A 24519-nucleotide genomic window follows, 5' to 3' on the forward strand; every position below is an offset into this window, starting at 1 on the left:
CAATTTCAATCGGTTGCTATAGCGCCCCCCTTTGGCCAATTGATGTAATATTGCTTCATTCGCATCCTCCCATGACCCTCTACCACTGTGCCAAATTTCACATGGATTGACCAAGTCAGTGAGGAGAAAAACGTGGAACAGACACACAGACAGAGTTTTCGTCATTATATAGTAAGAAACATCATTGGTATGGTAGCCTACTGATGGGTGGAAGGTGGGTATTCAGGTATTCAAGCACGCATCAAGTGAGAGGCAGGGTACACCCATAGGTGTTATAACTGGTCAGGCTGCATGTTTGTCGAAGAGCTAACGTGGAGTTGGAAGACAGATATTCATATACAGTTCACACTGACATGTATGGTCAGTGTAGACGTTTCATGTCACCTAACCTGCATGTCTTTAGAGCATGAAACCCCTGCAAACACAGGGAGAACATGGAAACTGTCTCACACTGATATACAGTGCAGACCATCAACATATGACTGTTGTAGTGATTAGACAGAAAAAATAGTGCATTGTTCTTTTTTTCACGAAAAGTCCTTCGCGCAGTGTGTGAAGCAGCCTAATAAAGATAAAGGGAGTCCATTTTTATGCCTCTATGCTGGTGACAGCCATGACCTGTCCATCATCCCAGTCTCATGAATGCAATATCCCAAGAATGCCAACAGGGAATTTCGATAAATTTGGCACAATCACATAGAAAGGTCAAAGGTCAGTGTTAGCTAGCAAAACATGTTTTGGGCCATAAGTCAAAGATTCATGCGCTAATTATGACAAAATTTCACGCAAATGTCTCATGATCAATTGATAGCTTTGTTTATACTAAAGGTCAAAGGTCAACTTCACTGTGACATAATGTTTTCTGGCCATTATTGAGCACAATAACTCAGGAACAGAAGGGGAGACATTTGGTCAGATACTGAATTGGTGACACTAATTTTAGGTGTCCACCTTCAGTCTGTGCTGATTGTTTAGATCTGTGCTGCCGGGTTGAAGAACTGTGAAGCACCCACATTTTAGAATATGTAGCTTCATTGCAGCAGCATCCACATCTACAGCATCCTCTACTCTCATGGCTACATATGTGTCTGGACAGACATGGATGTCAACTGCATCTTGACTGGTTCACAGAGGCATATAACCATGAGGCAGTAACTCTACTTGTAAATTAAGATACAGAGAGCAAAATATTGTGAAGCGCAGTGTTCAAGAAGCTGGATGTATTTACACTGCTCTGGTGAGAACACAAACACTCATCATGTACTTAGGCCATGAACTATAGAGACATAGCGTAACCACCCACCTTAGGGGAAAACAAACGGCGCCACAATATGTAACTAAAGGCTGAAACACTAACAAAGTAACTGAAAAGATTATCAGCATGTCAAAGGATTATTTTAGCACGTTATGTCTACCAGAGAGGAAGAGTTATACTGACAAGCTAAATATTGTCAGTCTGTCTCAGTGTCCTCTTCTCCTTACCTTGCTAATCTTGGACAAATTATCTTACTGTATGGCCAGAAACAAAAAACTAATATTTACAACTATTAAATCGAATAACCAGTTGAGATCATCATTTAAGCTGACAAAAACCAGGAATAGCATAGCATAGGTAGCCTCAATCTCTACCGTCTCAATGCTTGATGCACAGGGTATGCTAAGTGTCAGGATCCCACAGTTGTCCCATTCTCCCTGCTGATGCCTCAAGTCTGTGTCCACTTTCGTCCTCTTAAAAGCTTAGTTTTTTGGTACAGCACCTTTTATAAGCTTAGTTCTGGGTTCTTTACTCTTTTGGCAGTGCATCCAATCACACAGCAGCTTGTAGATATTTTCCTGTTGTTTGCTAGAATACACAAAAGACAAGAAGGCACCTTTACGTAATATAAAGTCATTAGAGAATGATGAATTGTTTTCCCCTCTGGTGGGGACAGGACTTCAATGGAAGTGAGAGGAAATGTGTACATTGCTGTTGGATGTTGTCAACCTTTAATCAAAATCACTGCTAACTCTGTGGATGACAAGAAAAATATACTCTCTTTATCAAACGAAAATTCACTGGCAGTTTGTGCAATCTTAACTTTCAGGTAAGCTGCTGCAAGTGCTGTAGAAGAGGTAGGGTTGGAAGTTCGCACATTAACAAAGATGAATGACAGAGAGGTTATCTTCTCTGTCAGTCATCTACTGTCAGTTTCTTTGTTGAGAATGTATTTTCTTGTTACATAATTATGTTTTATTTCCCATTGTTTGGTTCTGACTTGAAAATGGCACAGGGATTATTTTTTCTGTCATTATATATCATATAATAAATCTATAATGAAGGTGAATCCTAAACTGGTCTACGTGAAGCTAGAAAAGCATTCCTCAGCTCACTCTTTGACAGTTTGTGAAACATCAGCGAGGAAGAAAAAGTTCTAATAAATACAGAAAACACCAACAATGATTAGGTCAATCTCCCATATCTATATCTAGATGCATATGTATTAATGGTAGAATGAAGAGGCTGCCATAGATTAATGTATGTAAATAATCCAAAAAAATGTTAAATGTTTGTGCTGCACTTGGTTCCTGTTACCTTGTAGGTGACGACCTTCTTCCACAAACGAACAAGTTCCTCATTGTTCAGTTTGCTGGTGATTGACGTCTGATCCAGCATTAAGGTATCAGAGCTGTACATGATGTTACATGTCTTAGCCTGACCTTTAAATCTATTCACGTGTGTGGAATATACTGTTGGCAGTGTTTTCATCTGAATTACTTTTGTGTATTATGTAACTGTAATTACTGTGGGGGATTTTCTCTTAAAGGGGACCTTATGCTGTACTTGTTCTTATGTATATAAAGTTACAGTGTCAGATGTTGAGAGTTTAAAATAATGAGGTAAACATATTCAAAAGTAATCCCAGCAAAAAGCCTCAGGCTTCATTATGTTTACCTGTTTCTAGTTTGGCTAAAAGTTTCTACTTTGGCTCAAAGCCAGTCTCACGCGGCCAGACTTACCTCCACAGTGCTGTGACGGCTCTAGAGAAAGGTATGGAATCACCAGTTATCTTTCTACTATAGTGGAAAAACTAGAATTACCACTCTGTGGTTGTATGCCTAAACACAAATTAATGTCAAAAATTAAGCATCTTACCAAATGTCCTTCAGTTCCTGAGATATGACATTGAATAATGGCCAGAAAAGTGTTTTTGCAGAACACTATGATAAGAAGTTGACCTTTGACCTTTTGGAAATAAGATGTCCTTACTTAATCATGGTATCCTAATAGACATTTGTGTGAAGCTTTGTCATAATTTGCGTAAGAACTCTTAAGTTACAGCCAAAAACCTGTTTTTGGAGGTCACACTGACGTTGACCTTTGACCTTCAACCATCAAACTCGAATCAGTTGTTGAGTCCAGAGCTGTGTTCGAAACCGTCCACTCACTCACTATTCCCTGTTTTGTGTNTACAAGCTACCTGGCTCATGCGAGCTAAGTGGCTATTGTTAGCTCGTGAGCTAACGTTACTGGCTAGCATCCTATTCGTTTCTTTTTGTGCCATCTTTGCGGTTCTTCTTCTTCTTCTCCTCTGGCAAAAGACGACCGCATTGCATTGTGGTATACAGGAGTAAAACGTAGGGTACATCGTTTGTTCACTCACATTTGCTGTGCATTGTGGGTATTTTACAGTCCACTATATAGTGAATGAAATTAACCACGGAGAATTCGAACTACACTACAAAATGGCGAACACACTATATAGTGCACTATATCCGTGATAGGGAGCGATTTCGAACACAGCTCAGGTGAACGGTCGTGCCAACTTTTTAAGAAATTTCCTCAAGGCATTCTTGAGATATTGCCTTCACAAGAATAGGACAGACAACCTGAAAACATAATGCCTCTGGCTATAGCTATCGCCAGTGCAGACACATAAAGCAATCTGGTTTGTTTTTGTTTCTTTTAACCAATCACAATCATCTTGGGCGACACTAGGCCCAGGATGCAGTGACTGTGCTCTTGATAGTCTCTGGGGTGAACTTGTTTTGGTGGAACATTTGCACGCAGGGAGGCGAGCACTGTCATTAACACGGCCCCACAAGAGAAAACGCCTCAAAAGCCATCAACAGTCAGATGTCACTGTGTGATTGAACGTTTAGTGATAAAAAGACAAACATAATTTTATAATCGGTGCCCTAGAGGTGAAGCCTGACTACACTTTAGCTCTGGAGGAGCTCACTGGAACCATTAAAGCCACAGATGACTTGCTGGCTGTACATGGCTGTAGCAGAACATCATTATGATGATATCACAGAACAGGTGGGTACATTAGAGAAGTCAGTGTCACTGGTGCATGCTGCTGACAGAGTTAGAAGATAGGGAAAATCAACTCAGACTGGCCGTGTGAGAAAACATATCAACAGTGGGCAAGAGAGTCCAGTGGGACAGTCTAGGCTTTTCTTAGATCTGTTCACAAGTTGTTTTATTCCTTGTAAATCACTGTAAAAACAATTTGCAGAAAGAACAAAGCAGACACGCCTTATTGCATGATCCATATCTTCATCAAAATGTGTTATTTTCAGCATGAATGAATGAAAAATAACTCTCTCAAATGGACTACATTATTATTTATCGTAATATAAACTGCACCGCTGTCCCTAACATTAGTAAATGCACAGTGGTAAGCATCACTTGTAATCTTTACATTCATGTCTCTACATTTATGTTTTGTTTTTATTCTGTACTTTATATTGTTTGTTCTCTTGTTTTTATTGTTTTACTCTGAGTGCTTTAACCTGTTTGTCTTTATTGGTTTTATCCCACGTGCTTTTGATTGCTCTCTCTTATTGTTTTTATTATTTGTTTCTTGTGCCTTTACCTGTGTACTCTGTAAGGCACTTTGGGTATGAAAAGTGTTATATAAATAGATTTGCCTTGCCTACATATCTAAACACAGTTAACAGTCTTTTTATAACACATGCATGAAACACAACTAGTTTACATCATTTCAATTTATTTAAACTTTCATCACATTCAGTTTTCATGTATTACACTTCACCCAAAATTTCTATTTAGCTCACAATGAGATTCATACATGATTTCCACTGTTAATGAACATCAGTGTATCCCTTCATTCACCATGCTCATCAAGTCATCACACTGAAAACTGAAAACAGTTCTCTCCTGATGTTTGGTCAACAGACGGTTTTCCTGGTGTGTGTTTACAGAACAATGTGAAACAAATAGTGTTAATATTGTCATCTGTGTGGAATCATACATCTAGAGCAAGCTTCACAATGTTGTCATATTTACAGTAAACAGTTTGTGTTGTTCTCAAGCTGCAGCGATGGAGGCATCATCCAGCTGTCGACCCTGAGGCTGAGGAGAAAGAAACAGAATGCCATGCTTTAAAACACTGATTATCTTAACATTCACATAACAATGACTGCTCATTCAGTTTGTGTAGATGCATTTCTGTGAGTGTGTTACCTTGACAAAGATACGTTGGGGCAGGAAGCGCCTCAGTGTGTGTGTGTTGGTGGTCAGGCAGCGGGGCAGGCTGATGTTGAGCTGTGGTAGAGTCTGGTAACCAGCCATCAGTGGGTAATAGTTGTACAGCATCTGCTGCTCTGAGCCAGGGAGGATACGCAGACGCACCTGCAAACACACACATTCACACACACTGTACAGTAAATGCATTTTCTTGTTCATGCATTCTTTCCTTAAGCTCATATTTCCAACTCTGGGTTTGGCTGAAGTATGCTATTAAAATAATAATTTATATGCTAGCATTAGGTGACAGAAGACAGGATTGTTGTGGAACTGAAAGTATTAACTGTACCTGTACTGACATAGTTTTACTAGCCTATATATTTCTACAGCATAATCAAATTTGTGAAATTCAGTTGTAACTTTTGGTTTTGATTTGACACCCCAAGATTTTTAGTGACCCCTTCTGGCACCCTTATGAAAAATTTGCCGGAGACGTTAACAAATTATGTAGTTATGGGAGAAAACGCCGACAGTGAAACAGCATCAGTCATGTGAGTTAAATGATCACTACGTCAGACCTTGTTGAGAAAAGGCATTTCCATATCCTATTTATTGCAAAAACTCTCTTTCACAAAGGAAAAACAAACACCTCTGACCTGACCTTCTAATGCGATACTAATGTGCATAAAAATAGGTTCATGGAAACAGAGCCAGATTGAAAACAAAACTGATCAGAGCTAAAAGGCAACATGTAACACTTTTCCTTTGGTTCAGTTAAGTTACACAGATGTATTCGGAGTTTTGACTCAGCTGATGGGAATGCAGCTACATCACCTTTTACCAACACTCTATGTAAACGTGAGCATAGTCGTACCTGTTTGAGTCCAGAGAACATGAAGGCATCAGACGGTTCAACAGCCATCTCCACCTCCTGCACCAGAGCTGTTCTGTTCTCTATGTGGTAACGAACTGAAAGAGACTCTCTGACTCGCCCAAATGATGGTAGATCTACACCAAAACAGAGACATATAGAAGTAAAATGCTGACATGCAACACAGCTGACTGTCATAAAAATTAATCAGACATGAACACAAAGTTAAGTTAAAAGTTAAAATGTGGACAATGCATGTGATGTGTGTTTTCACTTGACTGACCAGCGTGGATGTAAAGAGGGACAGACTCCAGGATGACGTGAGGTAGAGTGACTGTAGTTTGGATGAGTGGACTGTCTGCACTGGCGGACTTCCTGTACAACAGAGTTAAAACAGAGTTAATCACTTTACACGCCTGTTCAAAGCCACAGATCACTCCTCTCAAACTGTGTATGTCATACCTCCTCCATGATATCAGGTACTGCCCTGTAGCCACAGTGTTATTGCTGCTGGTCACTGGTGGACACCGGAGACAGAAACACTCACTGGCACACTCATCTGTCTGCAAAACAACTGATCACACACACACAATATGTTCATATCCATAGAACATACATTATATTTTTTAATTAAAGCTATAAATGTAAAAAGTTATTTGTAAGATAACAGTAAAAACTAGTCAGGTACCATCCTGTAGCTGTGACTGAAGCTGTGGTGTGTTTGTGGTCATAGTTATCAGCTGAAGAGAGGAGGAAGCCAGCAGAAGAGGCCAAGGTGACGTTGATAGGATGTCTGTCATCAACAGGAAGGGGATGTCCACGGCTACCCGATCCAGTGGCTCAAACTGCACACACAGACAGGTCAAAATAGGATTTTCTTTATCGATACTGATACTGCACCTAGCCAAACAGCCCTCTGGTACACCTGCTTTGAAAATACAAACCCACATCCCAAAAAGTCTAGACACTGTGTAAAGCAAATTAAAACATAATGCAACGATTTACATATCTTTTTCAATGTATATTCAATTGAATACAGTACAAAGACAAGATATTTAATGTTCAAAAAAAAAAAAAAAAAAAAAATGAAATAAGTTTGGACAGGGGCAACAAAAGACTGGGAAAGTGGTGGAATGATTACAAAAAACACCTGTTCTGTGAACACTTCACAGAAACACATTAACTGGTAACAGATTAAAGTATCATTTTTTTATTAAAAGGGACATCATTGAGAGGCTCAGTTGTTCACAAGCAAGTATGGTCTTTGTGAAAAGCTGTAAGTAATCCAACAGCTTAAGCACTTCTCAACAAAAAATTGAACAGAATTTTGGGATTTTGCCAAATACATGACATAATGTCATTAAAAGATTCAGAGAATCCAGAGAAATCCTTGCACGTAAGGGGCGAGACTGAAAAGCAATACTGAATGCTTGTGACCTTCGACCCTTCAAGAGGCACTACATTATAACCAACATGACTGTATTAAGGACATTATTACATGGCATTACACAACGTTTGTTTCTTGTCTATGAACCAAAACGTCAAAGCGAAGTCCTTGTATGTGAAAACCTATGTGGCAATAAACTGGATTCTGATCCTGAAGTACCAGCTACAAACCTTGGTGGACATAAACTTGACAGACACCTCAAATGGGACCACCGTCTCTATGGTAACCGTCTCATCCTATTGGACAACAGAACAAGAGAGGAGTGAACAAGATGGAAAAAGTTGTAAGCATCTTTAATTTAAACATGTGCAAACTGAACAAAGACAACAAACACTGTGAGCACAACGAGCTTCTTTACCTTATGACATTTGCAGACAATCTGACGTCCTTCCACTGTGGTATCGATGCTGTATGCCACATGGAACAGGAAGACCCGTGGTCCAGTTGACACACATTTCACATATACGCATCTCTCCAACTAGAGACACACACACAAACACATTTCAGAGATACTGGAATCCCTGCTTTTTACTGTGGAGAAGCTAAAATGTAGGCATGTGTGTAAATGTGGAACTTACAATGCAGAACATGTTGTGTTCTTTTTAATTTGTACCTTTTGGCCTGGTTTGAGATCTCCTAGAGGAACGTCAGGGAGCAGGCCAGGTGCAGTGTCATCACAAACCTTTGAGCCATCGAGTGTTACATGCGTGGTTTGGCCTAGATTGGCATCCTGGCCTGAAACAATCAATCCAGACAAACACAAAACCATAAACTATACACTGATGTTATCTTATGCATTTGAAATATTGGCAGCTTTACCATTCCAAAAGCTCATTTAGCTGCTATACAAGACAGAGGGCCATAATATCATTTCAGGACTGTTAATGTTTCTGTGAACAGATTAAACAAATACTTAGTTTGGTGCTTTAACGCTTTCTCTGCTGTACTTGTATCAGTGTACCTGGTTTGAGGCCAGCTGTCAGCTTGACATCCTTCGCCACACCTTCCTCCTGGGATTGGACAATGAGGCTGATGCAATACATTTCATTGTTGAGTGCAGGAGGCTGGTGGCTCAGCTGAACAGAGATCTTTGGGACTCTGGAGATGATCCTGAGCAACAAAACAGGAACAGACACTTCATGCCTCTGTTGACGTGAAGACAGTATGGACCATATCTGATAGAATGTTTCCAGGAATACTGGGATTGTGCTGTGCCTGAACAAAGCCTTACATGGTACTGTGCTGCATGGTCAGGCTGTCCCAGTCCAGCTCCTGACGTGTGTCGAGACCCCGCCCCCATCGACGGGATGACCTGCTGGCCTGCAAGGCTTCGTGGGTTGAGGCTGCATCTCCACCCGCGCCTCTCCAGCTCAGAAACACACAGCGGCCGCTGTCACTGCCCAGCATCACCTCAATGCCTGTCATCTATGAGTGCAAACCCAGCAACACACAGTCAGTTACATCTCTGTCTCCCTCAGAGACACACACACACACACACTCACACACAGACACAGGCGCAGACACACACACACAGACACAGGTGCGTGCGCGCGCGCGCGCACACACACGCACACACACGCGCGCGCGCACACACACACACACACACACACACAAAACTGTCTCACCTCTATCTTCTTGCCAACGTCTTCAGTCTTCGCCACAAAGCTGAAGTTGTAGCATTTGGTTTTTCCTGGCAACAGGCTCATACTCTCTTGCCCAGAAGGTTCCACCACACACCACTGGTTGTACTCCTACACACACATACATACACACTTTTATTGTTTTATCATTTTAAAGGAATACTTCACTCAGAAACTGAATATCTGTGTATCAATTATTCACCATGTATTAGTTAAATTTGCGAAGATAACAGTTTTTATTGTAAGACTCCACGGTGAACGAAGAATCCCAAAGCGAAGAGAATTCATGATGAATGAAGTCATAGGGGGTCCACATTTAACAATGCTTGTGCTTTCAAATAAGTTGCCCAGGTGCACTTGCACTTGTCTGTGCTTGAGCCCGTTTATGCAGAATTTAATTGTAAGGTTTTATCAAAAACTTTATTATACCCAGGGTTCTCCCTGCACAGAGAATTAGGAGGCAGTCTACTTTGTCAAATTCATCCCGCCTCCAGCTCTTGACAAAAATCTCACGGGTGTCTTTATGGAAAACACTCTTCTCTAACAAGCATTGCCATTGGTGGAATTATGTAATTTGAAACTGCAATCGTAGCATTACGCCGGCATAGTGGCGCCATATCATAATCGGCACAGTGCATCGGGAAAAGCGCAGCCAAATAGAAAGAAAGGAGCCGTCTGTGCATGTGATCGGAATAGGACTACCTCCACCTCGTTTTGAGCCAGGAAAAACCAGTGTGTCTAGCTTGTGTAGTGACAATCTCTTTGCTTGATCCTGGAAAAAGAAATGTTTTGTGCCCTATATCACATTTGTGCGGAACGTACCTGGTTACTGAGGCTGACAGCCATCTTGTTGAATGATACAGGATGAGGACAGTCAGCTCGGAGGAAAACCTGCAGTTGGATGGGCTGGTCTACATGGAAACTGGGAGACTGGAACTTGGCCTTACACTGGACTGGAGTCAGACAGAGAGAGGAGAAACATCCTTATATTCTCTTAGAACAATAACAAAACAGAAATATTGCAGTTCTTATTGGGAATATGTGTCACACTGAACATTGCTTTAGGAGATTATCAGCCTCATGCTTGAAGCTTTGGATGCTTGAAGAGGCTTTCAATTTAATTGCCAAAAGTAAATCAGGAAAAGAAAGTATCCAATTGCCTGCAGTTTTTATGACATTTATCTGAAACCCAACAGGAAGAACTTGGTGCATTGCTCCTCGCGTACATGATAAACATGTAAGAGAGCAATTATTTTGAGTGTGAACAGTTCCTTTGAGTGTTTACTAACTGAATGGGATGTAGTCCTGCACTTCTATAGTGAACTCATTTGATCCAGACAAAGCCATGCGGTCGTTCCACAGCGCCCTGGCTGCACTGGCAGAGGACTGATCACACTCCGGCTCGGGGTCAGGGACCTCATTCTGAAACAGAAAAACAATTAAAATGTGCATGAAATTAAAATGTATTTCCCTGGAGTGTGACCTGTGGCTGCTGGTCACAGTATGAGACAGCTAATGTGTGACTAGTTCCACTGTACAACAACAAAGTGCATGTTTCTTTACATTACTGTCATGTTCAGTTCATGTATTTAAATCATCCCCTCACTGCATATAGCAACATTCTGACATGGCTAGGTGCCATGCTAGGTATTTGATTTGCTGAGCATGTTGTTTTTAACCCAGGTGCGATCCTTTCACTCACCATCAGGACTTTGATGAGATTCTTCTCAATCCTCGACTTCTGTTCATCCTTCAAGGTTGAAGCTAGAAGACAAGATGACTAAATCATTACCTATTCAACCATATATTATTAGAGCTGTCTAATTATGTTATGTTTTGTACTAACATTACAAGTGTTATGTTTTATGTATCTAAGGATAATATTAGCTCTAAATTTAGGAAACAATCAAATGGCAGATCTATCGCAATCTGTCGGCTGGACCCGGCAGATTTTTCCTGGTGAAGGACTGGTGGGAACATTTGGCCAACAACCGCCACACAGAGCAGGTTCTTCTAAAGTTATTTAGGACCAAGAATTACTTATTTTAGGGCTGGGCAATATATCATGATATGAAACTACACACTGTCTTAATGGAATACTTCACACGCAAAATGATCATTTGGATATCAATTACTCACCCCGTGTTTTGCTGAATTCGTGATAAAAACTTTGTTGTCCTTGCATGCCTCTACAGTGAATGAGGAATCCAAAAATGACTACTTATAGTTGTATCAGTTACCCACCCAGTGTTACACTGAATTTTTAAAGGATTTTGGTTGTCTCACATGCCTCCACAGATAACAGAGAATCCAAAAATGAAAAAAAAAAAAAAAAAAAAAAAAAAATGAACAAATTAAAGTAAAAGTGGAGCCACATTTACCAACAGCAGAACTGTATCAAAACATCCGTTTACAAAAATAGCATGATATTTGATTTTCTCCATATCACCCAGCCCTGCTTGTTTTGTTTTTTATTGACTTGCTGGTCTCATGTGTTTTAGTGTTGGGTTAAACTAGTTAAAGTCTCCCATTGAAATTGATCTCAATTTTGAGAAAAGCTATTAACTGAAACATCAAGATAAATCGTTGTATGATATGGACGTTTTATCGTGATTTACAGCCATATTGTCTCGCACTCAAAACAGGTTATGTTAGAAAGGCCTCTGGCCATGGGACAATGTAATTCTAATGAAACCTGGGGGAATAATAATGAGGTCATCCACACTTGTTATCAAAATATAACAGAAGTCAATTGAATCTGAAGTAAAATACAAAGTTGGAAATTTTGTGTCATCAATAAAAAACTGCATTAGCTCCATCATAGCATAGGTGGCACAGTGATTTGCTGATAATGTCTCTGTATAAGCCTCTTGCTTACCTCTGCCCAGCAGCTCCATGCAGTATATGATGTAGTCTTTAACACTGGCCATCAGATAAGCGCAGCGCAGAGCGGTGGTCAATATGGCTGTCAGGAGGCCCCACCATCGCTCTGTGCGATAGTCGCACATCACATAGTCCAACAACCTGATAACGTACCACACACACTCACTCAGATATGTTGCTTACAAACACATAGTAAGGAAACAATCTCCTTGCAACTCAAGGCTCATCACCCATCACCATCTTATTTCCACACTGGGTGTATTCCATCTTTTAATTTCTCTAACTTGACTGCAAAACATTTGTATTTTTCTCTTTCATGACAAAGTGTGCAGTGAGCATTGTTGACACTTCGGGTGTAGTATTACTTTTAAGTGACTCCCAAGCCTCTGAGGGTCTACATCGGGCAACACCAAATGGCAGACCGCAGGCCAGACCTGGAGTGATTGCTGGTTCTATCCTGACCTGTGACCAATTTCTGATAAATTAATGAGAATATACAATAATCTTCACGGCGCATTGTTCTTTTCCAGCAATTGCGGCTATAGATCGCGGATGAAGCTAATAAGGCAACAGCTTCACTCAACTGAGCCAATCAAATGAACTGTTTACCATATACTTTCAACTGTTCAACAAAGTTATAGTGTTGTGAGAGAGATGGCAGCACGAAGCACAAAGCAACTGACCATGCTAGTTTCTGGTTACAGACTGTCTGAGACTGTTCTCCCTGGTCTAACCAAAAAAACACTACACATCTTGACCATGTTTGTCGTCAGCTTTCTCCAATATGACCATTATTAAAACCAAGTACTGTTCCAGGCTTACCTGTGATCTACACATGTGCTTGTGAATAGGGCTGCCACTAACGATTATTTTCATTGTCGACTAATCTGTCGATTATTTCTTCAATTAGTCGACAAATCATTTCATCGAAAAATGTGTTAAAATGTTGAAAAATGTCGGTCTGTCTCACCCAAATCCCAAAATTATGTCATCTAATGTCTTGTTTCATACTCACACCAGAGTGTTTTAGTTGACCGTCATGGGAGAGTGTGTAAAGCTGCCAATATTTGAACATAAGAAGCTGCATTAAGAGTATTTTGGGGTACTTTTATAGTACTTTTCTATGAAAAATGACTCAAACCGATTAGTCGACTACTAAAATAGTTATCGATTATTTTAACAGTCGATTAGTCATCGATTAGTCGACTAATCATGGCAGCCCTACTTGTAGGAGGAAGGTTCCTGTAAAGTTACCGGGCTCTGGATGTGACGTAATTGCTGCGCGTCCATTTTGACCGGGGCGACGTAGGGGTGTAGGGATGTAGTTAGCTGTTAGCTGTTAGTGGTGTCTGTATTAACTCATTAACTCAATATACGCTCCGTGAAAAAAATAGTTTTTCCAGCGGATATCTTAGTTACAACATGATTGAGCTAGCAAAGCAGTTTTGTGTTGCTATGTGTGGTATTTATTCAGTTTTGGGAAATCACGAAGTCTAGAAAGCATCAGCTGACAGGGACAGCTAACAGCAGCAGCAAAGCTAACATCAGGACGTCATCTGTTAAAAGCCTCCTGTTGTCGGATACGACATGAAACTACTCCAGTTAGCTCAATCATGTTGTAACTAAGACATCCGCTGGAAAAACTATTTTTTTTCACAGACCGTTTATTGAGTTATTGAGTTAATACAGACACCGCTAACGGCTAACAGCTAACTACATCCTTACACCCCTACGTCACCCCGGTCAAAATGGACGTGCAGCAATTACGTCACATCCAGAGCCTGGTAACTTTACAGGAACCTTCCTCCTACTCAGCCCTCTCAGTGGAGACATGGCGGTTGAGAGGGCCGAGCGAGAGGACGTTCCTATAGTAGTTCCTGCCCCCCAAATAGTACCAAGAACTTCTTCAGTGGAAATGGGCCTTTAGTAACTGGCCCTATTTAAGTTTAAACTGAATACCCCTGATCTACATGTAAATTATAGAGTGGAATTGTCCTTAAAAAGTTTAGCATGGGTTCTGACTTACTTTAGGGCTTTGGTGTAGTCTTTAGCATGGTAGTATTCTTCTCCCATCTGCACCACTGTGAAGGAAACAGAGATTGAGACACATATAAAGAGGAGTGAGACAAGGCTGGACACAACAAATAAAATACAAAGTACAACAGAAAATGGTCCTTGGGGGTTAAAAAAAAATCAGAATATGATATTTTGATGAGCATACCTCACTGTGATCACATAACATCAACAATATATGCCAATCATTCTTATATCCTTCATGGTGCACCAAAGCCTCACAGATGTCTACCTGTGCATGCAGGAGCTAACTAGCAATGCTTCAAGGGGGTAATACATTGATAATTAAACTCACTATGAAATACAAACAGCAGACACCAGTAGAAAATTGAAGTGCTTTGGATACTAATGAAGTGAAACACTTGTCATTTTGCTGAAGGATCATTTGGAACCCCCTATAGGGCCACTGGAGGTATTTAAGGACCTGTGGAGATTATAAAGTGTAATGATACTCACTGAGGTGACTCTTCATTCGAGGACACTTGTACTTCTTAAACTGGGCGACAGCATTACTGAGAAGTGCTATTATCAGCTCCTGAGGGCGCAGAGATAGAAAGAAGCATGTTTTAATACGGCAGTACAGCAGCTTCAGGGGGCTTCTTTCAAAATGGAGCTGTGATGACAGAGGATCAATATTTCACAGCGGGAGGTGAATCTTTCTTAAGAGCATTTTTTTTGCTCTAGGTGCTGACAACAACTCAAAACTAAAAACCCTCAAAAAAGACATTGTGGCAGATGGCAATGCAAACCACTATACAGAAACTGCACATAATTTCACAGGGGCTTGTCTTATCTTATTTTCTACAAACAAAAAACATCTGAATATTTGAAAGATGCTATAATCACATATAAATTACAGTACTAGTAGTTTTATGCTTAATAATTTCGGCCTTTAAGTAAATGACACAATGAAACTAACGCAGTGTATTCAGTGATACCCTTTTCCCACCAAAATGTGTGCATGTATGTGGGTTTTTTAAATGCAAGAAAGCCTGTTACAAATGCCAGTAGTCCAAAGCCATGTACAAGGCTCTGCAGCAGACGAGCATGCCCTTCTGTTTTTTTTTCCTTGTGAGTTATATTCCGTCTAACAGACAGGCCAGGAAAATGGTTAGTAAACAGTAGAAAGCAGCATGGAGGCCAGTGAAATTGTTAGGGTGCTTACTTCTTTTTTTATATCTCTTAATTATTCAGTCTCTCTCTCGCAAACTCAGAAATGATTTAAGTTGGATTGATGTTCAGATGCTGCTTAGAAGTAGACTAACAGTATTTTTTGGCAGCTGGTCATTGCACCGCACTGGCAAAGAAGCTAAAATTAGCGCATCCACCTAGGTGTTGAATTCCCATCACTGCCAATCGAAACTGATCAAAGCTGGAGCCGATAAGTACCTGATAAATACCTGTGATTACTGCAGAGTCATTTGTCCCAGGAGTGAATGCTGATGGTAACCTTTATCATTACGTTCAAAAGCCAGATGTTAACAGGTGTTAGTGGGTTTTTTGTTGTTGCTTAAGTGTTGAGTTCTTACAGAATGTGGTACATCTCTCTCTTTGATCTGCAGGGCCAGAATCCCACTCTTCTCTTTCTCAGCATCTGGAGGATCAATACCTGGAAAGACAACAAGCCATGTTTTACCCAGACATTTCAAACAGTGTCACAAACATTTCATTTATTATTATTAATGGTCAGGGGTGTCATGATGCTATGCTCAAAAATTTGTCGTCCGACCATTTCTAGCTAGAGATCAGACAAACTGTGTGTGTGTGTGTGTGTGTGTGTGTGTGTGTGTGTGTGTGTGTGTGTGTGAGAACATACTCTGGTGTCCTTGTCTCCAAGGTCTCTGGCCATAGAAGTCCAGTCCCCCACTCTGGGTGTCCACTGGTTCGGAGGGGGGATGGCTGACTCCAGCCTAGAACAACAAACCAATCCAATTAAACCATTACTGTGTGTTTTATGGGCAAGACTGTACAGACAAGCTTCCTTACACAAACTTTTATTCAGTCAGGTTTAAGGTAGTGATTGTTATTAATGTTGTTCTTCTTAATTTCTCAAGACTTTACTAAGAATTATTATAAAGTTAAGACAATTGCAGCAGCACTAACTGGTACTGCAACAGAAAATTGTGTTGTGACATTCTTTACATAAAAATTTCTGTCACTCTTCATATAAACAACAAAACTCTGAATGTCTTCCAAGAGAGACTGTGTTCCAAATCGCATACCAACATACTTTTCATTAGCCTGGCATCACCTGACCAATTTGCAAATGCGAGTTAGTCTGAAACCTCTCAGTTCTTTTTTTGATTTAAAAGGGGCATTACATTTAAAACGAAAAAATGCAATCATTTTAACTTTCCTTAAAATAATATAATATTGCACTGAGTGGAAGTGGAAATGTTAATTACATTTGTGATAAACAATTTTGATTCAGCGAAAGCTTTGACTGGTCACAGTCATGTAATCAATACAGTCAAGTGATGCTTGAGTATGTTTCCCTGTGAACAGTCTGCTGGTAATCATTGATTTAGTATGCAGTGCGTTAGTGTGCGATTTTGAACACAGCCCACTGTCTGAAAGTGAGTGGCAATATCCCAGTATTTAAACCCTATTGTGTCTCCCCCCTCTCTATGATGGCTGGCTGTTTGCATCAGGTATGAATCTTTTGGATTTCTAACATGGTCAGTATGAACCACTTCTTTTCTAGTATAACCTGACCCTTAGATACGCATAACAGAGTAGCTGTAGCTTAATCACCTGACAAAGCTGCTGTGCCAGCTGTTTCCTTTCCTGGCTGTAACAGGCAGCTTGCTGGTAGTAGAAACCAGGGTTCTGTGTCTGGATGGCTGTCAGACCTAACTTTATTGCTTCATCAAACAGCTCACCAAATGACTGGAACCTTTTAGGAAGCAAACATGAAGAGACAGTTAAGGTTTGGGTTATGACATGTGGGCGTTATACAGTATATGCACCGGTCTGCCTTTAGCAGGGATAAAGATTATGGTAGGTCCTAGTACAAAATGACTCTGATTATAACTGATTTATTACCTACAGCTTCATTGTTCTAGAAAAAAACAAGTTTTTTAAAGTAATGTTTTCAAACATACAGCCCAGTAAATAAAGAGCTTACATCATTTCTCATGAATATATACAGTACGTATTCTTAATTGATTGGTTTAATCATTTCAACAAATTGCACACAGGGTGTTAAAGGTAGTGTGTATCTCACTGTTTAGACATCCATGCTGCGTGCTCAAATGCCAGTTCAGCACTGCCGATCTTCTTCTTACACAGGTCAATGTGCTTCCTGAACTGGGCTATAGCATCTAGAGGAGTGTTATGCTGGAAACACAGACGACAGATCTAAAGGGACCAAAAACAGGAGAGAGATGTCAAGGAAGACAGAGAGAAATGAAAAGTGGTTAATGGTCAGTAACTGGTTTAGGCTGCCTCCTCAACAAGAAGAAGACAGAAACTTTACTTTATTAATCCCTGAGGGGAAATTAAATTTTTTTCCCACTCTGTTGTCGTATACACACAGGCCCAAAATACACACACATGCACAAACAGGACCTACACACGCATTAAATGGAGAGATGTCAGGGATAGGGGGCTGCCCATGGACAAGCACCCCGAGCAGCTGGGGATTTGGTGCCTTGCTCAGGGGAACCTTGGCAGTGCCCTGGAGGGGAACTGGCACCTCTCCAGCTACCAGTCCACGATCCATATTTGGTCTGGACGAGGACTTGAGCTGGTAACCCTCCAGTTCCCAACCAAAGTCCCTATGGACTAAGCTACCCCAAAGGGATAATTTGGATCTTTTAAAGGGAAGCTGTATGAGGTACTTATTTATAGTCAGTGTATTAGCAACAGTAGATGGCGGTCGACACACCCACAGTTTGGACGAGAGGGCGGGACTGTCACAGAAGCTAAGGAATATACTGCTGTGGACACTGGGGTTAGCAAAACATATTTTAGCCATTTAATAAAATCAATATCAGTTGAAGTGTACGCTATATGGAGAATATTTTCACTGCCTTACCTTGCCGCACACAGCCCTTTCCAAACTAGAAGCCATCAGCAGCTTTAGTTCCCCATCTATGCTCTGATCAAAGCCACCAAACTCCATTGACAAATACAATAATTTTAATTTTCAATAGTTTTTCTCAATGAAGTCTGGCTTTGAAGAGAGCAATATAACAGCTTCAACAATCCATCAGAAATCGCTGTCTGACAGCAAGGTAAAGAAGTGAAATTATTCTCAGTATAGACTACACTTAAACTGATATTAATTTTTTTGGGGTGGTTAAAATACATTTTGCTGCTGCGCCCGACCACAGCAGTACATTGTTTAGCTTTCCTGGCAATGCTCCTGCCTGCTTCTCCAAACTGTGAGGTGTGTGTGTGTCAAAGAGAAACTCCAAACAATGCCTGGACCTGATTCTCCAGAAACCGTCCAGTTCATTTGAGAAAACAGTTTGAGATACCTTGTCTCTGGCCATAGTGTTGATCAGAAGAACATTTTCACCTAACAACTCCAAACAGACAGACAAAAATGTACCTTATAATTGATGAATCCAGCCATAGTTTTGATCTCCAACATATTGGTCTCATGGGCCCTCAGCTCATGAACAAGACTGTACGCAGTTCTGTAATACCTACAGACACAGACATACTTAATAAATAAGAGAAACAGCTAGAGTACAACATACAGGTCTACAAGTGCCTATTACTGCCAGCAAGAAGAAACTAACTTTCTGATGCCAAAAAAGTGATATAAGAAGGTTCAATTTCATGGCACAGCAGTTGGTGTCCTTTGGTCTTTAAGAAACACAGAACAGTAGTTTGTTTCCTCTAATCATGACAGCAGCTAATGAGCAATAACATCATTATTTCCAGACATTTGAATACATTTTCTTGAGATCTGACAGTATTTGTTTACTTCAGTGCTGATGGAGAGGCACTGCTGCTGAGAATTTTATGTCTCATTAAGTCCCAACATGAGCCGATCACAACAAACAAGAGAGTATAAGCTTATTCATTTGAGTCTAGAGGCTCAGACTTACTTGAGAGCATTCTGGGTGTCCTGCTTCAGCTCACTGAAGAAGGCAATTTTAAACTGGTGTCTGACAAACAGCAGCTGGGGACATTAGAAGACGGGGAAGAGATGAAGAAGAGGGGAGGAAGAGGACAGTGTGAGCATACAAAAGTACTTTTTCTGCCTTTCATCCAAAGTAGTTGAATTAGTGCACTCATCGAAACTAAAGCTGGAGTGCATTCATTGTTTTATTTGCTCTAATGGGGGTGGTGTGTGTGTGTGTGTGTGTGTGTGTGTGTGTGTGTGTGTGTGTGTGAGTGTGCATGTGTTCTCCTACCTGATGTGTTGTCTTGTTGAGGAACTCTTTATGTGATTTGACTCGACGGATCTCAGTGTAGTAGTATGTCTGAGCATGTTCATAGAAAGCATTCTCTAACCTACAGAACCACAGGGAGGACTTCAGTTTAGTAAACATAGAATGTTTGGAAAGGATCTCAATGTATTTATTTGCTGCAACTGTTAGAGATGCATTTGATTGATTTCCGTGTGAAGACTGCGCCACAGTAAAAAGGTTGTCAATGCCACAATAATAATTATAATGCATTTCCAATAATAGGAATTTAACAATACCAAAACTCCTTGATACGATAATACCACGATAAAAAGTCCATGATCTAATATTAATCACGATATCAAAAAACAAAGAAAATAATCAGAACTTGGAAAAATGTCTTTTCTTAAACTATAATTCTGTGTGTTTTTGCCATTTACTTATTGGGTATGAGACTGTCTCTGCGAGTCTGTCTTCTTGTCTAGTATGACTACGAGCTCAGCTGTACAATCAGGGCTTGACATAAAGCTTTAAAAAATAAAATCAATAAAGATGTTTTATTACGATACAAAAAATACAATTAACAGTTAATCACAGAACAGATGTTTGACACAATGAACTGAATTCCACTGTTATGCATTTATCAACTAAACTCTCCAAACTTTAATCAGATTAAACTGGAAAGCCAAATAGTAGATGCCTTCTGGACCATTAGTTTATTAATTTCAAAATATCTCTCTACATCTATTAAAATATGTATCTATATGGCATTAGTGAATTGGTAACTACCTTATTATGTAGCCCACTAAGTGATCAGTGTGTGGCAGCACAAAGAGACTCTTGCCAGACAGATCACAGGCATTACAGAGAGCTGCTGCTCTCTCTGATGCTACCAGGTCCTCTCCTGCACAAACAAGAAAATAAGTGAGGTTATAGCAGGTAACAGAAACTGGAAACTGACAACAGATTGGGTTGTGTTCAACAGTAAATGTAAATTTGTGAACTAATGCCTAAAGCTAGTTGGTTTAAAAGTTCGAAATTCATCAGATGTTTTTAGATAATCAGAAAACTGCACATTTTTTTTAAGGTTTTCAGTACACATGGGACCCTTTTGTACTGCTGCCAGTCAGAAAGAGATAACACATGTGCATAACCTAATATGATTGAGTTAAGACGTTAACCTGGAGGTAGAGGAGTTTTCTTCTGGATTAGAACCACAGCCACCTTGGTGTTCCTTCCCTGCAGACTGGTCCTGCAGACAAACAAACACAACACAAGTGACTGCAGATGCAGTTTACCTCAGTTATTTTCCTGCTAGGGGTGTCAAGAGCTGATCTGCAGGATAGTGTCAGCTATATGAAGCCCTGTCCATTCCTAATGCTTTTCTTGTTTATTTCAGGTATGACAGCTGTCAGAGATGCTTTCATTGCTAAAGTTACTGAATACACGAACAAGTTCAGTAAAAATGTAATGAGAAACACTTACTATGTTGCAATAACAGTCTTCTGGCAGAGCTGCATGATCTAGCATTCGTTATTAAGTTATTTATAAATGAAATAAATGAAAATGGATAATGGTATTTATGGCAGAGCTAACACCATGTTTTATTGAAACTGAAAAACAAATGCTGAAAAAACAAATGACAAGTTGTATCTGATGACAAAAACCAACCAGCAGAACAGACCTCCACATTTACAGTACATAAAAACAGTTTAATAAAATGTACCAGTCTAGCCTGAAGCATCTACCTTCTTGCTCAGTGCAGGTAACCCAATAAAACTCCGTCCTGGGGCACCCAGTGACTCAGTAGGTAGAGCAGGCACCCCATGTACAAAGACAATGTCTTTGCCACAGAGGCCTTTGCTGCATGTTGTCCCCCCTCTGTCCTCCTTCATGCTTCTGACTGTCCTGTCATTAAAGGCCAAAAAGCCCCCCAAAATAATCTTAAACCGTTCTAAAGGGAAATAAAACGTACACCTACCTGACAATCTCCACTTTAGTTGCACATTCAGATTGCTTCTCTTTCCACTGTGGGTCATCCCAGTCCAGCTCGTAGAATAGAACAACCAGAGCTGGTACCAGGTTCAGATGTTTATTCATCCAACCTGTTTTCAGGATCCCTTTAGGAATGTACCACTCATAGGATGTTCGCTAGACAGACAGACAGAGAAGATTAACTGTTTAGAGGAAAAAGGTATACATACTGCACAGACTGCAGCATTGATCTCACATGATGACTTTCTAGATCTCTCTATCCACTGCTCACCTTAGTGCGACATTTGGGGTATTCATGATCTCCTGGGAGGACTTTGAAAGAGATAGGAACTCTGTCAGCTCTCCGGTTGGCGCAGAAGGCATCCCAAATGGCCCGGTGCACAGCATTGTACACCACATCCAGACCGGTGAGAGCCACGAAGGCCATTGGCCGACAACAAAGCTCTGGAGGAAGTTCCCACTGGGAACCTGCCATCGTGATAGTTTAACAGTGGATACACCTACACAGGACAGGACAGGACAGGACAATGTTACTACACCAGTAACATCTTTAAAGGAAATATATTTTCTGAGACTCTCCTGCTGTACTACTACCCTAGTACTACAAGGTTAAAATGTGTCCTTAACGAGAGATAACAGTCAGAAACAGTCAGCTCCCAGCATCTTTTAGAAAAGATTTTAAGATTTTTTTATTTTTTACCCATTTAATGGTTTGGGACCGGCCTCTATTGCAGACTTGCTTATAGTTCCTCACAAGCAATCAAATCTTTTCTGCTGGGATTCAAAATATACACACTTATATGCAAAAGAAAAAGGCATTGCAGCTTTTATTAACTATTCTCTAAAATTATGGAATATCCTTCCAAAAGCTATGAGATGCGAGCTTGGTGAACATTTTTAAGTGACAGCTGAAACCCTATTCATTTAGTCTGGCTTTTATTTAACGTAGTTCTTCTTATCATTTTCTGTTAATTTTTGCTATTCTTGCTGCTCTCTGTGCTTTTTTCGTTCGCTTTTATATTTCGTTCGTATCAGCTGTCTTTTTAATGTCTCATCTCATTGTCCTTTAAGCTTTTGTGTTGCATCTTCTAATAGGGATTTTCTCTCAGTGTTTTTAAGGATTTCTGTTTCTACATTTTGGGGCCAAATTGAACAATGTGTTTATACATCTAGTTCGACTATATTACACTTCTTGACATAAAATGTATTCCGTGCAGGAAGACAGCGAGGTATTATTTAGTGATTACAACACAAAGTCCTCATCAAACCACCAAGCATGAGCCTCTGTGGATGTCGCCGTACAGGTCACAAGACTTGCAGCTCAGCAGAGTTGAGCTAAGTAGCTGCCAACAGTGACAGCTCAGTTGTTTACATCCTACAGACTGGAGCTCGACTGTTTATCTCCCACTAGAGGGTTTCTAGATTTCTCAGTTAGCACATCTCGTGCATATACAAATTAACCGTAGTTAACGTTACATACAAACGGAGGTGGCACATTAACGTTACATTTTTATGCTAGCTAGCACTGTAGACATACAGAAACCGTTAAGACGAAAGCGGAAGTGAGATAAGCTAGTTTGGCTAAAGCTACTGGCATTAATAAAACGGATACATTGAACAACAACATACCTCAGTGGCATTACTTCAGGTGAATCGGTATAGTGCAAGCTCCAGCTAGCTTGGTTGAGTAAGCTAGCTGCTTCACGGGCTGTTAGTAGACCAGTGGGGCGGTTCTACCAAGGTTAATAGTTAACGTTAGCTAGCAGAGTGGGCGAGGTTGTGAATTTATCTAACGTTAATTCAGTGAGAAACCGACAGTGAACTATTAGTTTTTGCCTCCCTGGCCTCGTTTCAGCCACGTCCCAGCGCTGACCACCGTCCCACAGCTAGTCACTGGCGTGTCAAACTCGACAGGAGCACAAAATAATAGCTAATGTAGCAGCTGTTGCTGAAGCAACAACAAACTAGCTAGTTAGCCATCAGCGGCGGAACTTGAACGACACTTCCGGTTTGACTTTTCAAAATAAAGGGGACACACTAATGGTGAAAACGTACTGTAATTATTTTGTTTCCATAACATGTCTGTCAGACTAGTGCAAGAATATGTCCAAAATACACATTTAGGTGTTTATTTTAGCTCAGATTTCTGTTCTGGAAATTTAAACAAAAAGTGCAAATTTAATGCCTTATTTACATACCAGTATTTAAACATGACATTTCAGAAAGCTTGTTAATACAAAAACAACTTTCATGGTGATATCTGTTTGGGTTTTTTTGTACCCCATTCACATGTAGTGTCTTATTTTCTTTGTCAAAAAGTCCATAATTGTCTGATTAATGGAGTGATAAAAAGAGAAATCCAACAACCTCTCTGTAAGACCTTTGACTAATAATATGTAAACAAAATGAAACAAGAATTTTGAACCTGACGTCATCCACTGTTCAGATTTCTGTTCTGGAAATGTATGCAAATGAGTTCATATTTAATTAGATAATATTTCATTTGTATATTTAAACATACAATTTCAGAAAACTTGTTATACAAACAATAATTGTCTAATGTAAGTAATCAGCTGAGGAAGTTTCATGGTGATATCTATTAGTTAAAATATTTTAGCCTACTCACCTGTGTGTCTCCCCTGAGGTGTTACCTCACAAACTACATTATTGCTGAATGATTACATACATTATCTTTTAACAAGATAGGCATATGATGAAAAATAAATCCCAATAATAATGATGATCATAATCATAACCATAATAATGGTAAT

The 24519-nt window shown here is 40.1% G+C and overlaps 1 protein-coding gene across 1 annotated transcript; it reads right to left on the reverse strand.

Annotated features, from left to right (window-relative positions):
• Positions 1-4978: 4978 nt before the first annotated feature.
• On the reverse strand, positions 4979-23743 carry trappc11 (trafficking protein particle complex subunit 11). Its single transcript, XM_050042456.1, has 30 exons — positions 23378-23743; positions 22020-22248; positions 21735-21904; positions 20935-21005; positions 20543-20657; positions 19760-19859; positions 19451-19524; positions 18946-19042; positions 17614-17747; positions 17142-17283; positions 16204-16297; positions 15917-15996; positions 14844-14922; positions 14341-14395; positions 12310-12455; positions 11134-11195; positions 10721-10853; positions 10254-10384; positions 9417-9542; positions 9023-9216; positions 8753-8901; positions 8405-8526; positions 8150-8269; positions 7962-8027; positions 7033-7189; positions 6807-6918; positions 6628-6719; positions 6348-6481; positions 5471-5638; positions 4979-5359 (listed from the first exon to the last, which is right to left on the reverse strand). The coding sequence occupies exons 2-30, from the start codon at positions 22221-22223 to the stop codon at positions 5315-5317; spliced, it is 3372 nt and encodes a 1123-aa protein (XP_049898413.1). The 5' UTR covers positions 22224-22248; positions 23378-23743; the 3' UTR covers positions 4979-5314.
• Positions 23744-24519: the final 776 nt, after the last annotated feature.

The sequence above is a fragment of the Epinephelus moara genome, chromosome 4 (genome assembly GCF_006386435.1).
Source record: "Epinephelus moara isolate mb chromosome 4, YSFRI_EMoa_1.0, whole genome shotgun sequence".
Lineage (NCBI taxonomy): Eukaryota > Metazoa > Chordata > Actinopteri > Perciformes > Serranidae > Epinephelus > Epinephelus moara.